General features: G+C 31.1%; 5 protein-coding genes across 9 annotated transcripts; 3 read left to right on the forward strand and 2 right to left on the reverse strand.

Annotated features, from left to right (window-relative positions):
• The first annotated feature begins 69 nt into the window (after positions 1-69).
• LOC124493081 (2-acylglycerol O-acyltransferase 2-A) lies at positions 70-1,719 on the forward strand. 2 transcript variants are annotated; one of them, XM_075730889.1, is made up of 6 exons: positions 70-417; positions 476-798; positions 856-986; positions 1,057-1,193; positions 1,250-1,312; positions 1,379-1,719. In XM_075730889.1, the coding sequence occupies exons 1-6, from the start codon at positions 213-215 to the stop codon at positions 1,528-1,530; spliced, it is 1,011 nt and encodes a 336-aa protein (XP_075587004.1). In that variant the 5' UTR covers positions 70-212; the 3' UTR covers positions 1,531-1,719. The 2 variants fall into 2 exon arrangements, with proteins under 2 accessions (XP_075587004.1, XP_046912096.1); XM_047056140.2 differs by having other exon boundaries at positions 476-794; positions 852-986.
• A 339-nt stretch (positions 1,720-2,058) lies between these two features.
• On the forward strand, positions 2,059-3,719 carry LOC124493080 (2-acylglycerol O-acyltransferase 2-A). Of its 2 annotated transcripts, none has more exons than XM_075730880.1 (5): positions 2,059-2,481; positions 2,569-2,891; positions 2,952-3,082; positions 3,143-3,342; positions 3,402-3,719. In XM_075730880.1, the coding sequence occupies exons 1-5, from the start codon at positions 2,274-2,276 to the stop codon at positions 3,551-3,553; spliced, it is 1,014 nt and encodes a 337-aa protein (XP_075586995.1). In that variant the 5' UTR covers positions 2,059-2,273; the 3' UTR covers positions 3,554-3,719. The 2 variants fall into 2 exon arrangements, with proteins under 2 accessions (XP_075586995.1, XP_046912095.1); XM_047056139.2 differs by having other exon boundaries at positions 2,569-2,887; positions 2,948-3,082.
• Positions 3,569-10,436, reverse strand: LOC124493079 (uncharacterized). Its single transcript, XM_047056138.2, has 10 exons — positions 10,176-10,436; positions 7,717-7,827; positions 7,543-7,655; positions 7,419-7,486; positions 7,091-7,346; positions 6,868-7,032; positions 6,420-6,786; positions 4,140-6,365; positions 3,905-4,077; positions 3,569-3,836 (listed from the first exon to the last, which is right to left on the reverse strand). Exons 3-10 carry the CDS (start codon positions 7,576-7,578, stop codon positions 3,777-3,779), a joined length of 3,351 nt encoding a protein of 1,116 aa, XP_046912094.2. The 5' UTR covers positions 7,579-7,655; positions 7,717-7,827; positions 10,176-10,436; the 3' UTR covers positions 3,569-3,776.
• On the forward strand, positions 9,912-13,344 carry CaMKI (Calcium/calmodulin-dependent protein kinase I). 3 transcript variants are annotated; one of them, XM_075730871.1, is made up of 11 exons: positions 10,416-10,552; positions 10,750-10,873; positions 10,958-11,058; positions 11,131-11,265; positions 11,384-11,458; positions 11,531-11,669; positions 11,755-11,886; positions 11,959-12,169; positions 12,255-12,303; positions 12,369-12,456; positions 12,525-13,344. In XM_075730871.1, the coding sequence occupies exons 2-11, from the start codon at positions 10,799-10,801 to the stop codon at positions 12,837-12,839; spliced, it is 1,320 nt and encodes a 439-aa protein (XP_075586986.1). In that variant the 5' UTR covers positions 10,416-10,552; positions 10,750-10,798; the 3' UTR covers positions 12,840-13,344. The 3 variants fall into 3 exon arrangements, with proteins under 3 accessions (XP_075586972.1, XP_075586986.1, XP_075586977.1); XM_075730857.1 differs by having other exon boundaries at positions 9,912-10,552; positions 10,750-11,058; XM_075730862.1 differs by having other exon boundaries at positions 10,547-10,672; positions 10,750-11,058.
• A 24-nt stretch (positions 13,345-13,368) lies between these two features.
• LOC124492686 (glutamate [NMDA] receptor subunit 1) lies at positions 13,369-17,060 on the reverse strand. Its single transcript, XM_047055650.2, is given in 11 exon segments — positions 13,369-13,749; positions 13,820-14,247; positions 14,312-14,333; positions 14,335-14,578; positions 14,645-14,687; positions 14,745-14,915; positions 14,975-15,890; positions 15,954-16,150; positions 16,208-16,350; positions 16,420-16,489; positions 16,549-17,060. Coding segments are annotated over 11 exon segments (2,910 nt in total). The 5' UTR covers positions 16,964-17,060; the 3' UTR covers positions 13,369-13,488.
• Between the last annotated feature and the right edge of the window lie 131 nt (positions 17,061-17,191).

Genomic DNA, 17,191 nt, shown 5'->3' on the forward strand with positions numbered 1-17,191 from the left:
TCGTCGTTATTTTAGACAATTTGATTATCGTCGAAAATTAATGATTGCCATCAACAACATTAATTCCTTGTAACATTTGTGTTTGTTTACGAATAAAAAAGGACTGAAAAAAATTTCTACTTTAGTCACCAAATAAGAATTCTCGAATCGAATATTTTCTTTTGATTCTGTTTGTTTGAATAAAGAATTCAAACAAAAAGCCAGAAAAAACCATGGTACTAGGTATTAAATTTGCACCACTTTTTATTCCACTAAGACGGCGATTACAAACCTCGATTGTATTGTTATTTACAAATTTTCTTATTATTGTGACTGTTGTATCAATGTTATTGTTGTATTTACTATTCACACGATACTACTATATATCATTATTCTATCTGTGTTGGTGGATTTTCGACCAAGAAACTTGTGTACGCGGTATGTAAAAAAAAATTCAAACAATGGATTTGATTTGATGAATTGATAAATTTCAAAGGTGGAAGAAGATGGAATTGGTTTCGTCGTTTACCAACGTGGCGTTTGTTTGCTGAATATTTCCCAGTTAGATTGATCAAAACAGCTGATTTACCGATGGATAAGAATTATATATTCGGAATACATCCACATGGAATTCTGTGTTTTTCTCATGTTGTCAATTTTTGGTCGGAAGGAACAAATTTTTCCCAATTATTTCCAGGCATTACACCACATTTGGTTACGCTTAATTTGCAATTTAAAATTCCATTACAACGGGAAGTGTTGTTGGCAATTGGTGCTTGTTCAGCATCGAAAGAAAGTTTGGAATTTATTCTCAGGCAAGTCATTCATTTTTTATTTAAATTCACAATCAATTTTGATTTATTGATTTAAAGTAAGAAAAAAGGAACCGGAAATGCTGTAGGTCTAATTATAGGTGGTGCACGTGAAGTGCTTGATACCATACCAAATACAATGATATTGACATTGAAAAAACGTAAAGGTTATGCGAAAGTAGCTCTAGAAAATGGGTAATGCAGTAATGATCGAAATTCTGAATAAATTCTTGACTCTACTAATTTCTTTTGCCGCAAACAATAGAGCATCATTAGTGCCGGTCATATCGTTCGGTGAAAATGAACTTTATCAAACAATGCATCATGAAGAGATGACAATTGTTCGAAAAATACAGGAAAAATTGTACAAATTATTAACATTTACTCCTCCATTATTTTTTGGTATGCTTAATGCTCGATTTGTTAACCCAATGATTATCATTGATTATCATCTATAGGTCGTGGCATTTTTCAATATTCATTCGGTATGTTACCATTTCGTAAAGAGGTGTTTACAGTTGGTAAGTATGATGATGATCGATAATGATCAATGATTGTAATGTGATTCGTTCATTCATTGATTTTAGTTGGCAGACCAATAAATGTGGAACAAACACCATATCCTACCGATTCGCAAGTGGATGAATTACATGAAAAATATATGAAAGAATTGACAAATCTATATGAAGAAAATAAAATGAAATATGGTTATGGAGATATTCCATTGAAAATTAAATGAAAATTACAAGCAGCTTTCATCATCATCATCATCATCAAAAATGTTCTTTCGAAATAGAAAAAAAATTTTACTTTATTTGCAGATAAACAAATCGATTGGTGCCCCAAAAAAAAAAAAACAAAAACAAAAACAGATGAAAATCTACTTAAATAAAATTCGAACAATTATCAATTTCGATTCATTCAAATATCCAGGGTGTATATAGGAAAATTTTATTATTATATTTACTTGATGTTGGAAAAGGAAACAGTGTAAATCAGAATATTATCACCAATCTCATTTGCTATCAATCAATCAATATATGTCTGTTCGATATAGATAAATTGACAAATGTCGAAAAAAAGAAGAAAAACAACAACTGTTCATCGTTTGTTTTAGCAAAAGAATTGAATGATTATCTAATTAATGATTATGATGGCCATGAACAACAACAACAACCAAGTTTTTTCATTGATTTCATATCAATTTTTCTTGATAAATTATTTGTTTGAAAAAAAGACAGAAAAACAACAACAAAAAGAAAAAGACAGAAAAGTTATATTTGTTTTTCACACTAAAAAATATTATTTGTGGCCAAAACGAACATCATTATGTCTGAATGACTGACATGTGTTGACGAATTGAATTGATGAGTTTCAAGAAAACGAAAAAAACATTTGTACTTGATTTGCCATAAGTAACGAATTTATAATTTTTTCCTGTTTGAACAACAACAACAACAACAACAAAAAAGAAATAAAAGAATGGCACTTGGTATCAAGTTCGCACCACTTTTTATACCATTAAGACGTCGTCTACAAACAGCAGCCGTATTTTATTATTGTTCGAATTTTCTATTCTCAGGAACCACGGTTTTGATATTTTTATTATATTTATTATTCACACCTTACTATTATTTATCATTAATTTATCTGGGTTGGTGGATTTTCGACCAAGAAACTCCTGTTCGTGGTATGTAAACGAGCCACAAATAATTAAAGTTTGATGATTGATGATGAAATTGAATTGAAAATAAATTATTTCATCTGTCGCAAAAAGGTGGACGGAGATGGCATTGGTTTCGCCGCTTACCAATGTGGCGTTGGTTTGCCGAATATTTCCCTGTCAAATTGATTAAAACCACTGATTTACCAGCAGATAGAAATTATATATTCGGAATGCATCCACATGGAATTTTATGTTTCTCACATTTTGTTAATTTCGGTACAGAAGGAACAAATTTTTCCCAATTATTTCCAGGCATTACACCACATTTGATCACCTTGAATTTTCAATTTCTGATGCCTTTACAACGTGAACAATTCTCATTGACTGGTGCTTGTTCAGCATCGAAAGAAAGTTTGGAATTTATTCTCAGGCATGTCATTCATTTTTTATTTAAATTCACAATCATCAATTTTGGTTTATTGATTTAAAGTAAGAAAAAAGGAACCGGAAATGCTGTAGGTCTAATTATAGGTGGTGCACGTGAAGTACTTGATACCATACCGAATACAATGATATTGACATTGAAAAAACGTAGAGGTTATGCGAAAGTAGCTTTAGAAAATGGGTAATTCTGAATAAATTCTTGATTATTAACTCTACTAATTTTTTTTGCTGCAAACAACAGAGCATCATTAGTACCGGTCATATCGTTTGGTGAAAATGAACTTTATCAAACAATGCATCACGAAGAGATGACGATTGGTCGAAAAATACAGGAAAAATTGTACAAATTATTAACATTTACACCTCCATTATTTCTCGGTCGTGGAATTTTTCAATATTCATTCGGTATAATGCCATTCCGTAAAGAGGTTTTTACAGTTGGTACGTATGATGATGATGATCGTAGAAAATATTCAAAAATTTAATTCAAAAAATTTTAGTTGGCAGACCAATTTTTGTGGAAAAAACACCACATCCTACCGATTCGCAAGTGGATGAATTGCATGAAAAATATTTGAAAGAATTGACAAATCTATACGAAGAAAATAAAATGAAATATGGTTATGGAGATATTCCATTGAAAATTAAATGAAAATAACCACACAGATTTAAAAAAAAACTTTCACAGAATTTATTTAAATAGATCAGAATTTTGTTTTTATTCGTGAGAAATTTATGCACACAAAACAACTATTGGAGACCTTTATAGAAAAAAATTGAAAAAAACTATTTTCTTTCAATAAAATTTTATCCGAAAATATACTGTTGCTGTATTCAAAAGGAATTTTTTTTCATATCATCCATATCATATTTATTCATTTGGATGGCAAACAATTTTTAACAGCTTGTTGAAAGGCATTTCGTCGTGTTACATCCTGATGAAAATTATGAAGAAAAAAAATTAATTTTTCAAATTCAAAAAAGAACAGGGACTTGTTAATACCTTGAATTTAATCACAAATATTTGATCATCACCATTGGGATTTTCGGAAAAATCTTTACAACCCCATATAAAACTTTGTAAAGTTTGTTCTTTAAATTGTAAATGTTCAGTAACTTTTTGATTACAAATAATTTTATAAACATTATCACGACGCATCAATAAGCGATAATCATCTAATGGAAAAAAAGAGAAAATCAATGAGTTTTTTGTAATGAATTTGAATCCAATCAATTACCTGTATCACGTTTTCGCAAGATTTTCATTTCACCAACACCACGTTCTTTGAATTCGTTGGTATCTTTAACATATCGGTAAAGTTTAGCTCGTTCTTTATAAACGGTTTCTTCGTCCTCTTCTCCAGTTATATGGACATAATTGTCTGGTAACATTTTACTTTTTTCCGATACAAAACTCTGCGCTTCGGTTTCCCATTCATGCGGATCTTTATTCAATTTGATTGTATCAATTTTCTCCGTTTGAACATTGTCAGTAAGGCCAGAAAATAATCCATTTGATGTTGTCCATGTTGAATTGGATTGTGCATTTTGTTGTTGTTGTTCTTTGTGGTCTGCGGTGTTCAACAGTGAATCACAAGTGAGATCATTCCAGCATAATTCATCCACTTGACAACCAATACATCCTTTACATGGTTCTTTTTCTTCATAAATAAAGAAATTTTTCGGCAATTTTAAAGAATCAATAATTTGCAAATGCTCGGGTTTTGGTTCACGAACAAACACAATCTCTATGTCTTTATCATCATCATTTGAGTCATTGGAAGATTTTTGTTCGGGTGATGAATACACAACTTTTTCTTTGCTTATCTTCTCCTCAATGTCCGTACAGAATTTATCAGTAACAGTAATATTAGTTTGTGGCAATTTGTTTTCCTCGTCTTCAGCAGTATCAGCAGTAGCTAAAGTTTCATTGATAAATTGTAAAAATTCTTTCAAATCTCGTGATCTAAGAGCAAATGTTTGTGGATCCGGTTTGTTGTCACTAAAATCGATACATTGAAACAACACGTGTTTGGGTTTTTCATCAAATTTACTCTCTTTCGTGAGCAAAGTGTTCAAACAAACCGTATGTACTTGATCACGACGCATAACCATGCGTAATTTTTTCGTAATTTTATGTTTTAAAATTTTCAGTTCACCTGTTCCACGTTCTTTATATTCAGGTGCCGCGAAAACATAAAGTTTGGCACGTTTCATACAATAAATTTCCAATTCATCTTCTTCGCCAGTAATATGCTCATAATTTTCTGGCAAATTAACTTTTGGTAAAATTAAATCTTCACCGCCACCACTTTGATCATGTTCATCATTTAAATGCTGCAGCTGCGGTGGATTGTTTGAATCTAATTTCGGTGGTGAAAACAACACTGTGTTCTGGCCTAAATTCATATTATTAGAAAATGAAAATAATCCAGAATTTTGAGCTTTTCCAGGCGTCGACGACGACAACAATTGATTGGCCTGCTGCTGCTGCTGTTGTTGTTGTTGTCCTAGATTATTGAACGTTGGAAATTGATTAGAAATGTTACCAAATTGAAATGCCGAAGAAAATGGTGATGAAGCCGATGTTGAAACATCTAAATTTGCATTTGATGATGGTGTAGTCTGGCTGGGAAATAATAATGAGGCCGAAACTGTAGGGTTTGGTACATTTAATGAGGCTGCATTGAATGAAAAATTTGAATTAACAAATGAAACTGGCGGAATTATTGTTGTTTTAGTGTCATTCGAAGAATTGGAAGCAAGTGAAAATGACGATTTAGTTGGGGCTACAGTTGTTGTGGATGAAATCATGGCAGATAAAATGGGCTTGTTCAGGATTCCTGTATTTGCTGTTGATCCAATAATCAAATCAGGATTATTAATACCCACCATCTGAGATGTTGTAGTAGTTAACGATGAATTTTCATTATCGTTTTTGGGTAATGAAAAAAATGAACCACCACCAAATGAAAATGAATCGTTTGTTTTTGTCATCGATGTCGTAGCAGAAGTTGTTGTGAATCCAAAAAGACTACCAGAGCAATTTGCTGGTTTAAAAGAAATGGTTTGATTATTAACATTTATGTCGCCAATGTTTCTACTAGTGCTGTTGCTGCTGTCGTTAGTATTCTTTGAATCTGAAAAAGTTAATGAACCAAATTTGAATGTTGTATTGGCGGTGGCATTTGTTTGACCAAAAAATGATGATGTTTGCTGTTGCTGGGGCGATTGTGTAACGGGTGAAGCAAATAGATTTTTAACAACTTGATTTTCCGATGGATATCTAGGTGATTCACAAGAAACACAATTGGAAACATTATCATCATTCGGAACAGCACATATGTTACATGTCCATAAATTTTTTTCTTGTTTTGATTTCATAAACAATTCATTCAATGGCCTTTGATCGGTGGTGATTGGTTTAAATAATGATAATGATGGCACATCATTAACATTTTCATCTACAAACACGGCAAAAAATGAGTTTAATTTTTCACATTGAAAATTTAACTTACTTTGTAAACGATAATTTTCACCATTTTCTTCATCATCGTCATAATCCTCGTCATAATCATCATCATCGTCGTCGTCGTCATCGTCATCGCCACCACCACCACCGCCACCACCACCACGATCATTTCGGCGGCAAATATTGATATTTTCAATTTTTTCATTCAATTCATTAAATTTTTGTTCAAATTTTATGTTAAACTCCTTAATTGTATTGGATAATTTACCCAATTCCATTTTCAATACTTGTTTATCCTTATCTAGTTCCGTCAATATTTTGTTTTGATTTTGATTCGATATCAAATATTTACTGATTCCATCATTTTTATTCGATAATGTTGTGATTTTGTTATCGAGTTCATTCAATTGTAGCTAATCATAGATGAATAGATGAATTAAATTTCAAATTTTCAATAAAAATAACCACGTCATCAGAATATTTTATACACATACTTTTAACATTGTAGTATCTGGAGTATCTTTTTGAGCTTTAGAAACAATAGCAACTTGATCTAAAAGTAATTGAATCGCTTGCATTACGGATGAAAATTTTTTTTCAATCAAACTGTCAATGTTTTTGAAAACTTGTGAATCCACTGTCACTGTGGGAGAAGTATTCTATGGAAAAAATTAAAGTTTTCAATCATGAAATTAATTACTCAACAACAAAATATACCTGGCTTGTATTTGGACCATTTTCATTTTTAGGATTCCCAATTATAATCGCTCGATTAGAAGTCGTTTTTAATTTGGATGGTGATGGATAATTTTGATCCCCACGAACAATATAAGATTCAGTCGCTTTTAATTCCAATGATTTTTGATAATTTTTCAGGGCCATTTCATTTTGACCAAATGCTTCATTGATTTGTGATAATAATTTATAACCTTCATGTGAATCTGGTTTCATTTCTAGTAATTCATCGACATATCTTTGGTTGTGATTGATATGATGGAAAAAGAGATTAAACAAATTGAATTCGAAAAAACAATAAATCACTTACGCTTTTGCAGACTTGTAATCTTTATTTCGAAAAAACATATGGGCAATGTTTAGATTTCGATTGATTTTCTTTGAACAAAGAAGTTTTAAGTTTCCGGAAATGCATTTCTCATTTTTTTACATACCTGATTCAATTTATCTGGTGTTAATAGAATTGACATTTTTGTTTTTTGGTTTCACTTTTACAACAAAATAACAAAAATGGTGAAATTGTAATAAAATAAATTATGAAGATAAACTGAAAATAAAAAAATTGACTTTAAAGACAATGGGTGTTTAATATAACCAAATCGTTGTACTTTTTTTGTGTCGAGTAGCATGGCATCATCATCATCATCTTTATAATGCCGACTTATGTTATTTCATCCATAAGTGGTCACAATGTAAAATGTAATATTTTTCGTGCTGTACTAGAAGCATAAAATATAGTAAAATTAAATAAAAATGGTAGACGTTCTGAATTGATAATGATAAAGCCATTCGCACAAGAGAAAAAACTTTAAACATTGTGACTATTGCTTTGATTCTTTCTACGTTAGTGCGTGTGTCTGTGTGTGTGTGTTTGATGAACAAGGAATTAACAGCAATGGCGGCCTCTATATTCCAGAAATGTTATTACACAATGCTGGTCATAATATTTTTGTCTTAATGATTTTCTTTCATGAATTCCGTTTCAAATTACCCGAAACAAAAATTCTATTTTCAGGTGTTTTCAACATTTCTAAATATAACCACCGGAGCATTTTCAAGAATATTGAATCAAAATGAAGAAAAAAAAGAACATTTCTTTCAAAAAAAAAACTACAATCATCGAAACGGAAAAAATCCGATACTAAAGAAGAAAAAAAAAATGTCAACTGTACCGGAACCATTAATTTCCCATCTAATAATATGAAAAAAATCGATAATTTTTTTCTTTACTTTATCGTATGAATTTCGATTATCACCATGCTTCATTTAACCATGATGGTGACACAAATATAAGAATTTTTTTTTCTCTATTATTTATTATCCACATAATTCGCTGAACCATACTGTGTAATATAAATTGTGAAAATTATCACCATTCGGGATGAACAAGAATAATAAGTGATAATGATGATGAAAGAAATTCGGAATCGGAATTTGACAATTCGAATTCGAACACACACACACACACACACACACAATAAAATAAATTCAAAAGAATTCGATATGAAAAAATGACGATTACGAAAACTACTACCAGCACGCCACCACTTCACCACTACTTTGATCATTTCCTCTGCATCATGCACGATAATCATAATCATCATCATCGCATTTTCTTCACCCTTCACATTCGAAATTCATTTCATGATTGTTCATCATTATTTTTCAATGAAAATTACTTGAATTACCGCGGTCTCTTTTCGGCCCATATAAAACTAGACTAACTAGGATCCTAGTTGTAATTTCACATTCTTTATAATCATTGATTCTTTCAACAAGAAAAATTCTATAGGTGACTCCTACTATAGATTCTATATATTTTTATATAAATAGACATTTAGACATATAGAAAAAATCTCGATAAATTTTTGGACCACCACACAACATACACAACACACAATTGTCTTTCTCTCTTTTTCTGTCTGAAAATAAGTCAGACAAAACTTTATGACTTGTTTCTGAAAGACAAACACACACAGACACACTAAAACGGTATTATGTAAAAAGAAAAAATTTTCTTTTTTTTCTTGGATGCATTTTGGTACCAGAATCATCAGAACACACACGCACTCATATCATTATCCATCGTCATATATAATGGATTTTTTTTTTTAGTTTTGCTTCGCTTGTCTAGTATAGATTGGCGCGTCAGTTTTATTTTTCTGTTTGTTGTTTTTTCTGGTTCCTAGTTTATAATTCTTAACTATAGTATAGTTATTGGGCTCATCACTTTATGCTGTGTGTGTGTGTGTTTTTAGATCATTTCAAGGTGCCTAAAAACAACAGCAACACACACTTACTGACCACAACCGTATCAGCGTAATCATCATTATTTTTTTACGATTTTTCTGGTGCTCCCCAATAAATTGGTGAGTTGCTTGTCTGTTGCTCTCGGTTTTTTTGGTCGATTTGTTTTTTGTTTGTTTTTTTAATTTGATTTTTTAATCATTCATTTGTTTTCTTCTTTTTTTTTTGCAGAAAGTGTATGTTTATATGTTCACTACAATCTCATCTAAGCTCAAAATGTTCAATGACACAACGGAAAATGGGAAAATACACTATAGTGGTGCTCATTGTAGAATGTTGGAAAAATTTTCTTTTTTGTCTTTCAATCCAACGATATTAATAACTTGTTTAACTTTTTTTTCTTTGCTATAGCTAATATAAACAATATGAGAATTTTCAATAACAACAACATATGAATTTTCTCAAAATATACAAACACACACACACATTGAATTTCGAATACAAACATTCATCCGGTGTTTGTGTTGTTGTGATCTAATTTTTGTTATTCTGGCAGTGTTTTTGTTTATTGATCAAAGATCATCATCATCGATCACAAGAAGCAGAAAAAAATTCAACAATTTTTTTTTCATTGGACATTGATTTTTGATTAAAGTTTCGATGTGTGTGTGTGTGTGTGTGTGTGTGTGTCTATGTTTTCTTCATGGAAATGACGTAAATGATGATGATATATCACACTGCATCCACTCATCAATCGACGGCATCATAATCATCATCAATGACAATAACCAACAAAAAAAAAACAACAACAACAACTAACCTAGATTGGATTCGATTTTTTTATTATGATGTGATGATTATGATGATGAATTGATTGTTGATTGTTGTTCATTCATTTTCGATGATAATTATCATTATTATCAACAACAACAATATCAAATAATGTGTCATAAAATATAAGTGGCAGCACAAAAAATCATTCAAGTTCAATTGATAATAATTCGATTTGATTTCAACCGCCACCATCGTCATTAAGATTTTGATCTGTGATTTGTGAATTTATCATCCTAATCATCATTTTGAAGTATTATTATAATCCAAGTATAATTCAGTCAAATTTTTTTTTCTAGACGTCATCGAATATCGACATTGCAATAATAAAATAATCGATTATTTTTTCTCTTTATCATTGAGCATGTAAGTAGTAGTAGTTGTTGTTGTTGTCGTTATTGCTTTCCCTTCTCTTCCGCTCATCTTTAGCATCCCCTTATTCAGAAATTTTTTTTTACAATAATAAAATGCCACATAAATCTCAAAGTAAAGATGATCACCACTACTACTGCATCCACATTGATAGTTTTCTTTTGATTTTTTTTTTGTTGTTTGAAATCCAGAAAATAAACATTCGAAATATCATCTCATTGATTACAACAATTTTAAAAAATGCCATTATTCGGTAAGGTTAAAGATCAACAACAACAATCATCATCATCATCGACAACAACAACAATGAATAAGGTGAACGAAAATGAAAACACCAAAACTAACAGCAATAGTAACAACAAAAATAATAATCCTAATTCAAATCCAAATGGCCAACAGACAACAGCGACAACGACGACAACAACAACAACGATGACCGGTAAAATGAATCCAATGCCAAGAGTGGAAGATAAATATGAGCTAAAAGATTTACTTGGAACGTAAGTGTTTAGGATATGTGTGGTATAGCTAAAAATTGTTTATCGATGTTTTTTTGGTTTTTTTCTATCCAGTGGTGCTTTCTCACAAGTTTATCTGGCACAAAATCATCATGATCCATGTCAAATGGTTGCTATTAAATGTATCGATAAAAAAGCATTAAAAGGCAAAGAAGATTCATTGGATAACGAGATTAAAGTTTTAAGAAAGTAATTAATCGATTGATTGATTGATTTTTCATTTATCTAATTTTGTTTTGTTTTTCACTGCTCACAACTTTAACTTTCAACAAATGAATCATCATCTGATCATATCTGATTGTATTAGACTTAAACATAAAAATATTGTTCAATTAGTGGAAACATTTGAAGATCGTAATAAGGTCTATTTAGTAATGGAATTGTATGTAGAATAAATCTCAATAGATTATTGTTTTTTCTGATAAATTTTTTTTATGAAAATCATCGTAAATAGAGTGACCGGTGGTGAACTATTTGATAGAATTGTTGAAAAAGGAAGCTATACAGAAAAAGATGCTAGTCTATTGATTAAACAAATATTGGAAGCTGTTGATTATATGCATTCACAAGGTGTCGTACATAGAGATCTAAAGGTTTGTTTTGGTTTTCATAGTTTTTGTTTAATCATCATATATTCTATATTCTATATTCTATTCTATTTCTGCAATTTATTTACAGCCAGAGAATCTACTTTATTATAGCCAATCTGAAGATTCAAAAATAATGATTAGTGATTTTGGTCTTTCAAAAATGGAAGAATCTGGTGTCATGGCAACGGCATGTGGTACACCGGGTTATGTCGCTCCAGAGGTATTCGCCATATAGAGGCCAATTATTTTAATGTATTTTCCACCAATTTAATTTAAATATATAAATTAATAGGTGCTAGCACAAAAACCATATGGAAAATCGGTGGATGTATGGAGTATAGGTGTTATTGCATACATATTACTTTGTGGTTATCCACCATTCTATGATGAAAATGATGCAAATCTTTTTGCTCAGATTCTGAAAGGAGATTTTGAATTCGATAGTCCGTATTGGGATGATATCTCAGATTCAGCCAAAGATTTTATTCGTCATCTTATATGTGGTATGTTTTGTTTGTAATAACTGCTGAATTTCACTTAAATTCGTTTTTTTCATCTTTTATCAAATCAAAAAAAAAAAAATTCCAGTTGATGTTTCAAAACGATTCACCTGTAAAGATGCGCTATTACATCCATGGTATTTTTTTGCGATTTCCGTTTCTATAATTTAAATTTGAATTTTTTTCTCACCCCAAAAAATAGGATCTCCGGAAACACTGCTAGTGAGATTAATATACATAGTTCTGTTAGTGAACAATTGAAGAAAAATTTTGCTAAAACAAAATGGAAAGTAAGTTTGGAACAAAAAAGATATTTCCATTTAAAAAAAAAATTTCTTTTGACAATCATGAAATTTAGCAAGCATACAATGCAACAGCCGTAATAAGACAGATGCGTAAATTGGCAATGTGTAATAATTCATCAACAACAATTACAATGACAACAACAAACCATCATAATGATATAACTTCCAATATAACGCACCATGATCATCATCATCATCATCAACATCACTCGCATAATCCACATCCACATAATCATCCAAATCAACACAGCCATCATTCACATCATCCGCATCATCATCATAATGAAGATGAAGAATTGTTCTCCAATACTGGTGATATTGCTACTGTCAATGAAGAACAAGAAAAACAACAACTAGATTCTACTTAATTAATCAACTATTCGGTTATTATTGTCGAATTTTTTATTTCTATTTTGGTTTCATTTTCATATCTTTTTTTCATTTTATTTTACTTTTTGTTCATTGAACTTTGTTTGAAAATTTTTTTTTATCAAATAGATTTTTCTAACAATTATCATCATTCAAATGTGGATCGTGTTGTGTGTGTGTGTTTGTGAGTGTTTGTTTGAAAAATTGCTGCTCTGTCATGCAATGTAAAATGTAATCAAAAAGAATCCGCTACTTTGAATCCACTTTTGAATACCATCACATGCATACATTTCCGGCCATATTTTTGTGTTAATTTTTCTTTCTTTTGTTCGATGTGATTTCACTCATGAGACACACATTCCTCATTTTTCATTATACTCACTCACACACACACACACACTTTCACAAATTATTATGACTCGTTAATTCATTATTGTTGTTGTTGTTGTTGTTGTTTAAAAAAGAAAAATACAGACGGTATATCAGTTCCAGAAGAACTGAACTGAACTGTTCGTAATTGATCGTAAGTCGAGATTCTAACATTTTAATGAATATAATTCATTGAAAAGGGAAAATTCAGTCAGTCATTTGTACATTTATGGCCATCGTATGGATAGCAATGCATTTGTTGATTTAAAAACAGATAAATTAATAATATCCAAGAAATTTTCTTTGTTTAAATTCATAGATTTTTTGCTGGGCTGTCCGTTGTTGTTTGTTCGTTGGTCGATCCAACATATATGGCACAGATCTTTGTGGTGGTGGTGGCGGTGGTGGTATCATAAATGATTGATAACCAAATTGATTGTCATTTTTATCATAGATTTCAATATTTTTCGATTTTGATGTTATCATTGTCATCGATGGTGATTGTGATGATGATTTCATCATATATTTTGCATGATTTCTCTATTATTTATAATGATGAGTTTTGAAATAATAAAATTATCATAAATCATTATCAATAATCAAAACTTACTTTAACTTTAACCAACCAACGAATAGCCATTTTTTTAGCAATAGATAATCGATGTAATTTTCTTGCTTTGCGTTTTTTATAGATTATTTCGATGATAATCAATCCAAATGAAGTAATAACACCAGAAAATACCAATATGAATACACCGGCCATATTTTTCATACCCAATGTGTATGGGAAATGTTCCATTTTACCTTCACAGTCTTTATCATCGGATAATATCCATTTATTATCCAATGATTCCATGAAACCACTTTCATGCATACGAAGTAAAGCCAATGTAACTTCATCAGTCCAGAAACTATTTTTTTGTAATCCAATACAATAACCAGACCGGCCAAACAATTCACCTGACAATACAAATTCACAATTCTGGGATGTTTCATATTCTAATCGTGGTGAATCCCAAATGAATGCATCTAATTCCCCTGTGAAGGAAAACAAAATCAAGCAATTAACCAAACTGCAGGTAATAGTAGTAAATTAGATTACCTTTTTTGATTGCCTCAATTGCCTTCTTCGGGACTATTACGATTTGTTTCTTCCATCGTACGATAAGCATTGAATAAATGTACTTGACTACGGAAAAACATTTCCACTGCACTTCCTTTGACTGTTGCAAATGTAAAACTTTCGGTTGGATTTCGTAATCTTGAATCTTCAATACCGGATAATGTATGGTCATCACGTGGATTCAATACAAGAAAGGCAGCTAAATTAGCCGTATATGATGCTACAACAATCATAGCAAAACCAGCCCTATTTCCAATGGATAATTATAATTAAAATTAAAGTTTAAAATTCTAAATCAGTGAACGCACATACCAAACCATACCAAGTACTCTTGCACTGAAACTTCGCGGTGTTCCTGACAAAATAAATAAATAAAAAATGAATACAATAAACATAGCAAATCGATAAATACTTTCGCCAATTCCGCTATTAAGTAATACACCCCATGAAAACCAAATAGCACTGGATAAATTTAATGACGGTTCATCCGATAATGCAACATTATTGATTTTATAATTGCCCAATGGACTAAATAGATCCAATAGATATAAGGCTAATGCTACAATATGTACGGATACCAAAACTGTAAGAAAAAATCAAAATAAATGAATCGATCGAATTGATGAATCATCATTTACTTACCTAATAACCATAATGTATTCTGGAATGGTTGTAAAAATGATGCCAATGTAGCTTTACGTGGTTGACGTTTCTGTAGGATCGTGATACCTTCATATTTGAATGGTTTTGAGAATGAAATTACTTGACTTCGTTCAGGATTTGCTGTCAATGGTGCAACAACCATATCGATACGTCTATTAACTAATTCGCCAACCAGACCAGTCCAGATTCTAGGACCGGATTCATCAACAAAATTCAAATTACCGTATTGACCGTCGCTGACCAATTCAAGATCATATGAGAAATTCAGACGTTTTGCCAGTTCTTTCAAAAGATCAACACAATAACCTTGACAGCAATAATTATCATAATGATCAGTGGTTTGGTTAAATTTTGGACAAAAAATTTGATCTTTTTGACATTCATTACTATCATCCGATAGTGGTGGTCGTCGTGCCCATACAAATGGCTTCTCGGCTAATGTACCAATTTTCAGATGTTTAGGTACAAAATAACCTAATGGTTTTTGCATTTCTCTCCCGGACCATCGTATCAGGTGTAATAATAGTGATAATTTCATTTTCATTTGATTCGAATCGAATGAATATTTTCCAACACTAATTTCATTATTATCATAAATATTTAAGATTTCATATTCTGAATACAATCGATCACCGGATGAATCGAACGTAATACGTCCACTACGTCCATTTAGTGTTTGTTTTTTGAGATAATCATAAAATAGCTGGCCGGTTTGCCATTTATTCGAGGATGTAAGGCGACAATTTGTTGGTGGTACACTGATATTATGTCGATAATACATATCCAATAATGCATTTGTCAATATCTTAACGCTATCTCCGATCATTAATTCTTCATCGGATAATTCTAGACGTAATGACAAGATACCATCAAAACGATTCTTTGCTTTCAATGCCTTGGATGAAGAAAAACAATTTTGTAGCTTATGAAATTCATTGAAAATCAATTGATCAAATACCTGTTCGGATACAATCCAAACATAACCCGATTGATCCATTCCTTGTCGATGTATTTCATGGAAAATAATTTCAGCATCATCAGCATTTGCATATAATAATAGTACACGACAATAATAATTATCACGAACATTTTTCAAATCTTGACCAATATTCAACATGTCCGCAGTTTCATACTCAATTATGGATTCAATTTTAACTGTCGCAAAAAAGACAAAGAGTTAAAACCAATCAAATGAAAATGAAAATAACTTACTATGACTGGCATCGGCAAGATTTTGAAAACGATTCAATGTCGCCCGGCCATCACTATCTGAACTATGAATGATGACAACATTTTTATAATCCAAATACAACAACATCTTGATCCATACATCGGCTTGATGTGAAAATGGTGGACTATGTAAATGGAAAGGAAAAAATTTCATCAAAATTTCATCCGAAAAAACCGCCTCCAGCGATACAAACAGTGTTCGTAGAAAGAATGGATGTAAATTCTTATTCGATAGGCTACTATCTCGATTCGATATTCCAATCACTAAACCACCAAAAAAATGGAAAAATTTTCAATCTTTAAAAAATCAATCAATTAATTACCCGGAATATTATAGAAACCACAAGTGAATGAAACCGATGTCGGTGATTGTTTACCATGTTGTGGATGTGATACAATCACTGCATAAACTTCGGATGAGATTAATTTATCACATACATCACGTGCAGTATGTATTGGATTTTGTGACATTTCAAATGCTTTCGGAAGTAATCGCATGCCATCTGGTAATGATTCATTACTTGCATCTTGAATCCCGTTGATAAATGCTTCAATGTGTTTGAATTCACTGAGTATTGCACCAATGTTAAATATTTTTGGATTATTTACAAGATTATATCGATGATTTAAATCAATTTGCTGGTGATTATTCACTGCTGTTCGATCATTATAATCATAATGTGCAGCAGCGAATACAAAACAAAAAGGAAATAACGATTGTAATATCCGGTGAATCATTTTGGCCAAAGAATTTTTTATTAATTTCCTTTATCCATGATTTACAACCAAAAAAAAAAAAATGTTGGAATTTTTAGTAGGATGCTACGATAGAGGATGCAAATGACAACAATTCTTTGAAGCTGCGCATTATGAAATTCCAAAAAGGCCAAACAATTCAATTTATGTTCGAGGACGAATTGTGAATTGATTCGCGCGAACAATAAAAAAGTTTCTCCTTTTAATAAT

This window comes from Dermatophagoides farinae, chromosome 1, assembly GCF_024713945.1.
Source record: "Dermatophagoides farinae isolate YC_2012a chromosome 1, ASM2471394v1, whole genome shotgun sequence".
Lineage (NCBI taxonomy): Eukaryota > Metazoa > Arthropoda > Arachnida > Sarcoptiformes > Pyroglyphidae > Dermatophagoides > Dermatophagoides farinae.

Bases quoted from the DNA above. Each gene is read 5' to 3' on its own strand.
- LOC124493081 (XM_075730889.1), top strand. From the start codon at position 213: ATGGTACTAGGTATTAAATTTGCACCACTTTTTATTCCACTAAGACGG. The intron at 418-475 runs GTATGTAAAAAA...TAAATTTCAAAG, and splicing joins CCAAGAAACTTGTGTACGCG to GTGGAAGAAGATGGAATTGG. The intron at 987-1,056 runs GTAATGCAGTAA...CGCAAACAATAG, and splicing joins AAAGTAGCTCTAGAAAATGG to AGCATCATTAGTGCCGGTCA.
- LOC124493080 (XM_075730880.1), top strand. From the start codon at position 2,274: ATGGCACTTGGTATCAAGTTCGCACCACTTTTTATACCATTAAGACGT. The intron at 3,083-3,142 runs GTAATTCTGAAT...TGCAAACAACAG, and splicing joins AAAGTAGCTTTAGAAAATGG to AGCATCATTAGTACCGGTCA. The intron at 3,343-3,401 runs GTACGTATGATG...AAAAAATTTTAG, and splicing joins TAAAGAGGTTTTTACAGTTG to TTGGCAGACCAATTTTTGTG.
- LOC124493079 (XM_047056138.2), bottom strand. From the start codon at position 7,578: ATGTCAATTCTATTAACACCAGATAAATTGAATCAG. The intron at 7,347-7,418 runs GTAAGTGATTTA...TCACAACCAAAG, and splicing joins GATTACAAGTCTGCAAAAGC to ATATGTCGATGAATTACTAG. The intron at 6,787-6,867 runs GTATGTGTATAA...ATCTATGATTAG, and splicing joins CAGATACTACAATGTTAAAA to CTACAATTGAATGAACTCGA.
- CaMKI (XM_075730857.1), top strand. From the start codon at position 10,799: ATGCCATTATTCGGTAAGGTTAAAGATCAACAACAACAATCATCATCA. The intron at 11,266-11,383 runs GTAATTAATCGA...TGATTGTATTAG, and splicing joins GAGATTAAAGTTTTAAGAAA to ACTTAAACATAAAAATATTG. The intron at 12,170-12,254 runs GTATGTTTTGTT...AAAAAATTCCAG, and splicing joins TATTCGTCATCTTATATGTG to TTGATGTTTCAAAACGATTC.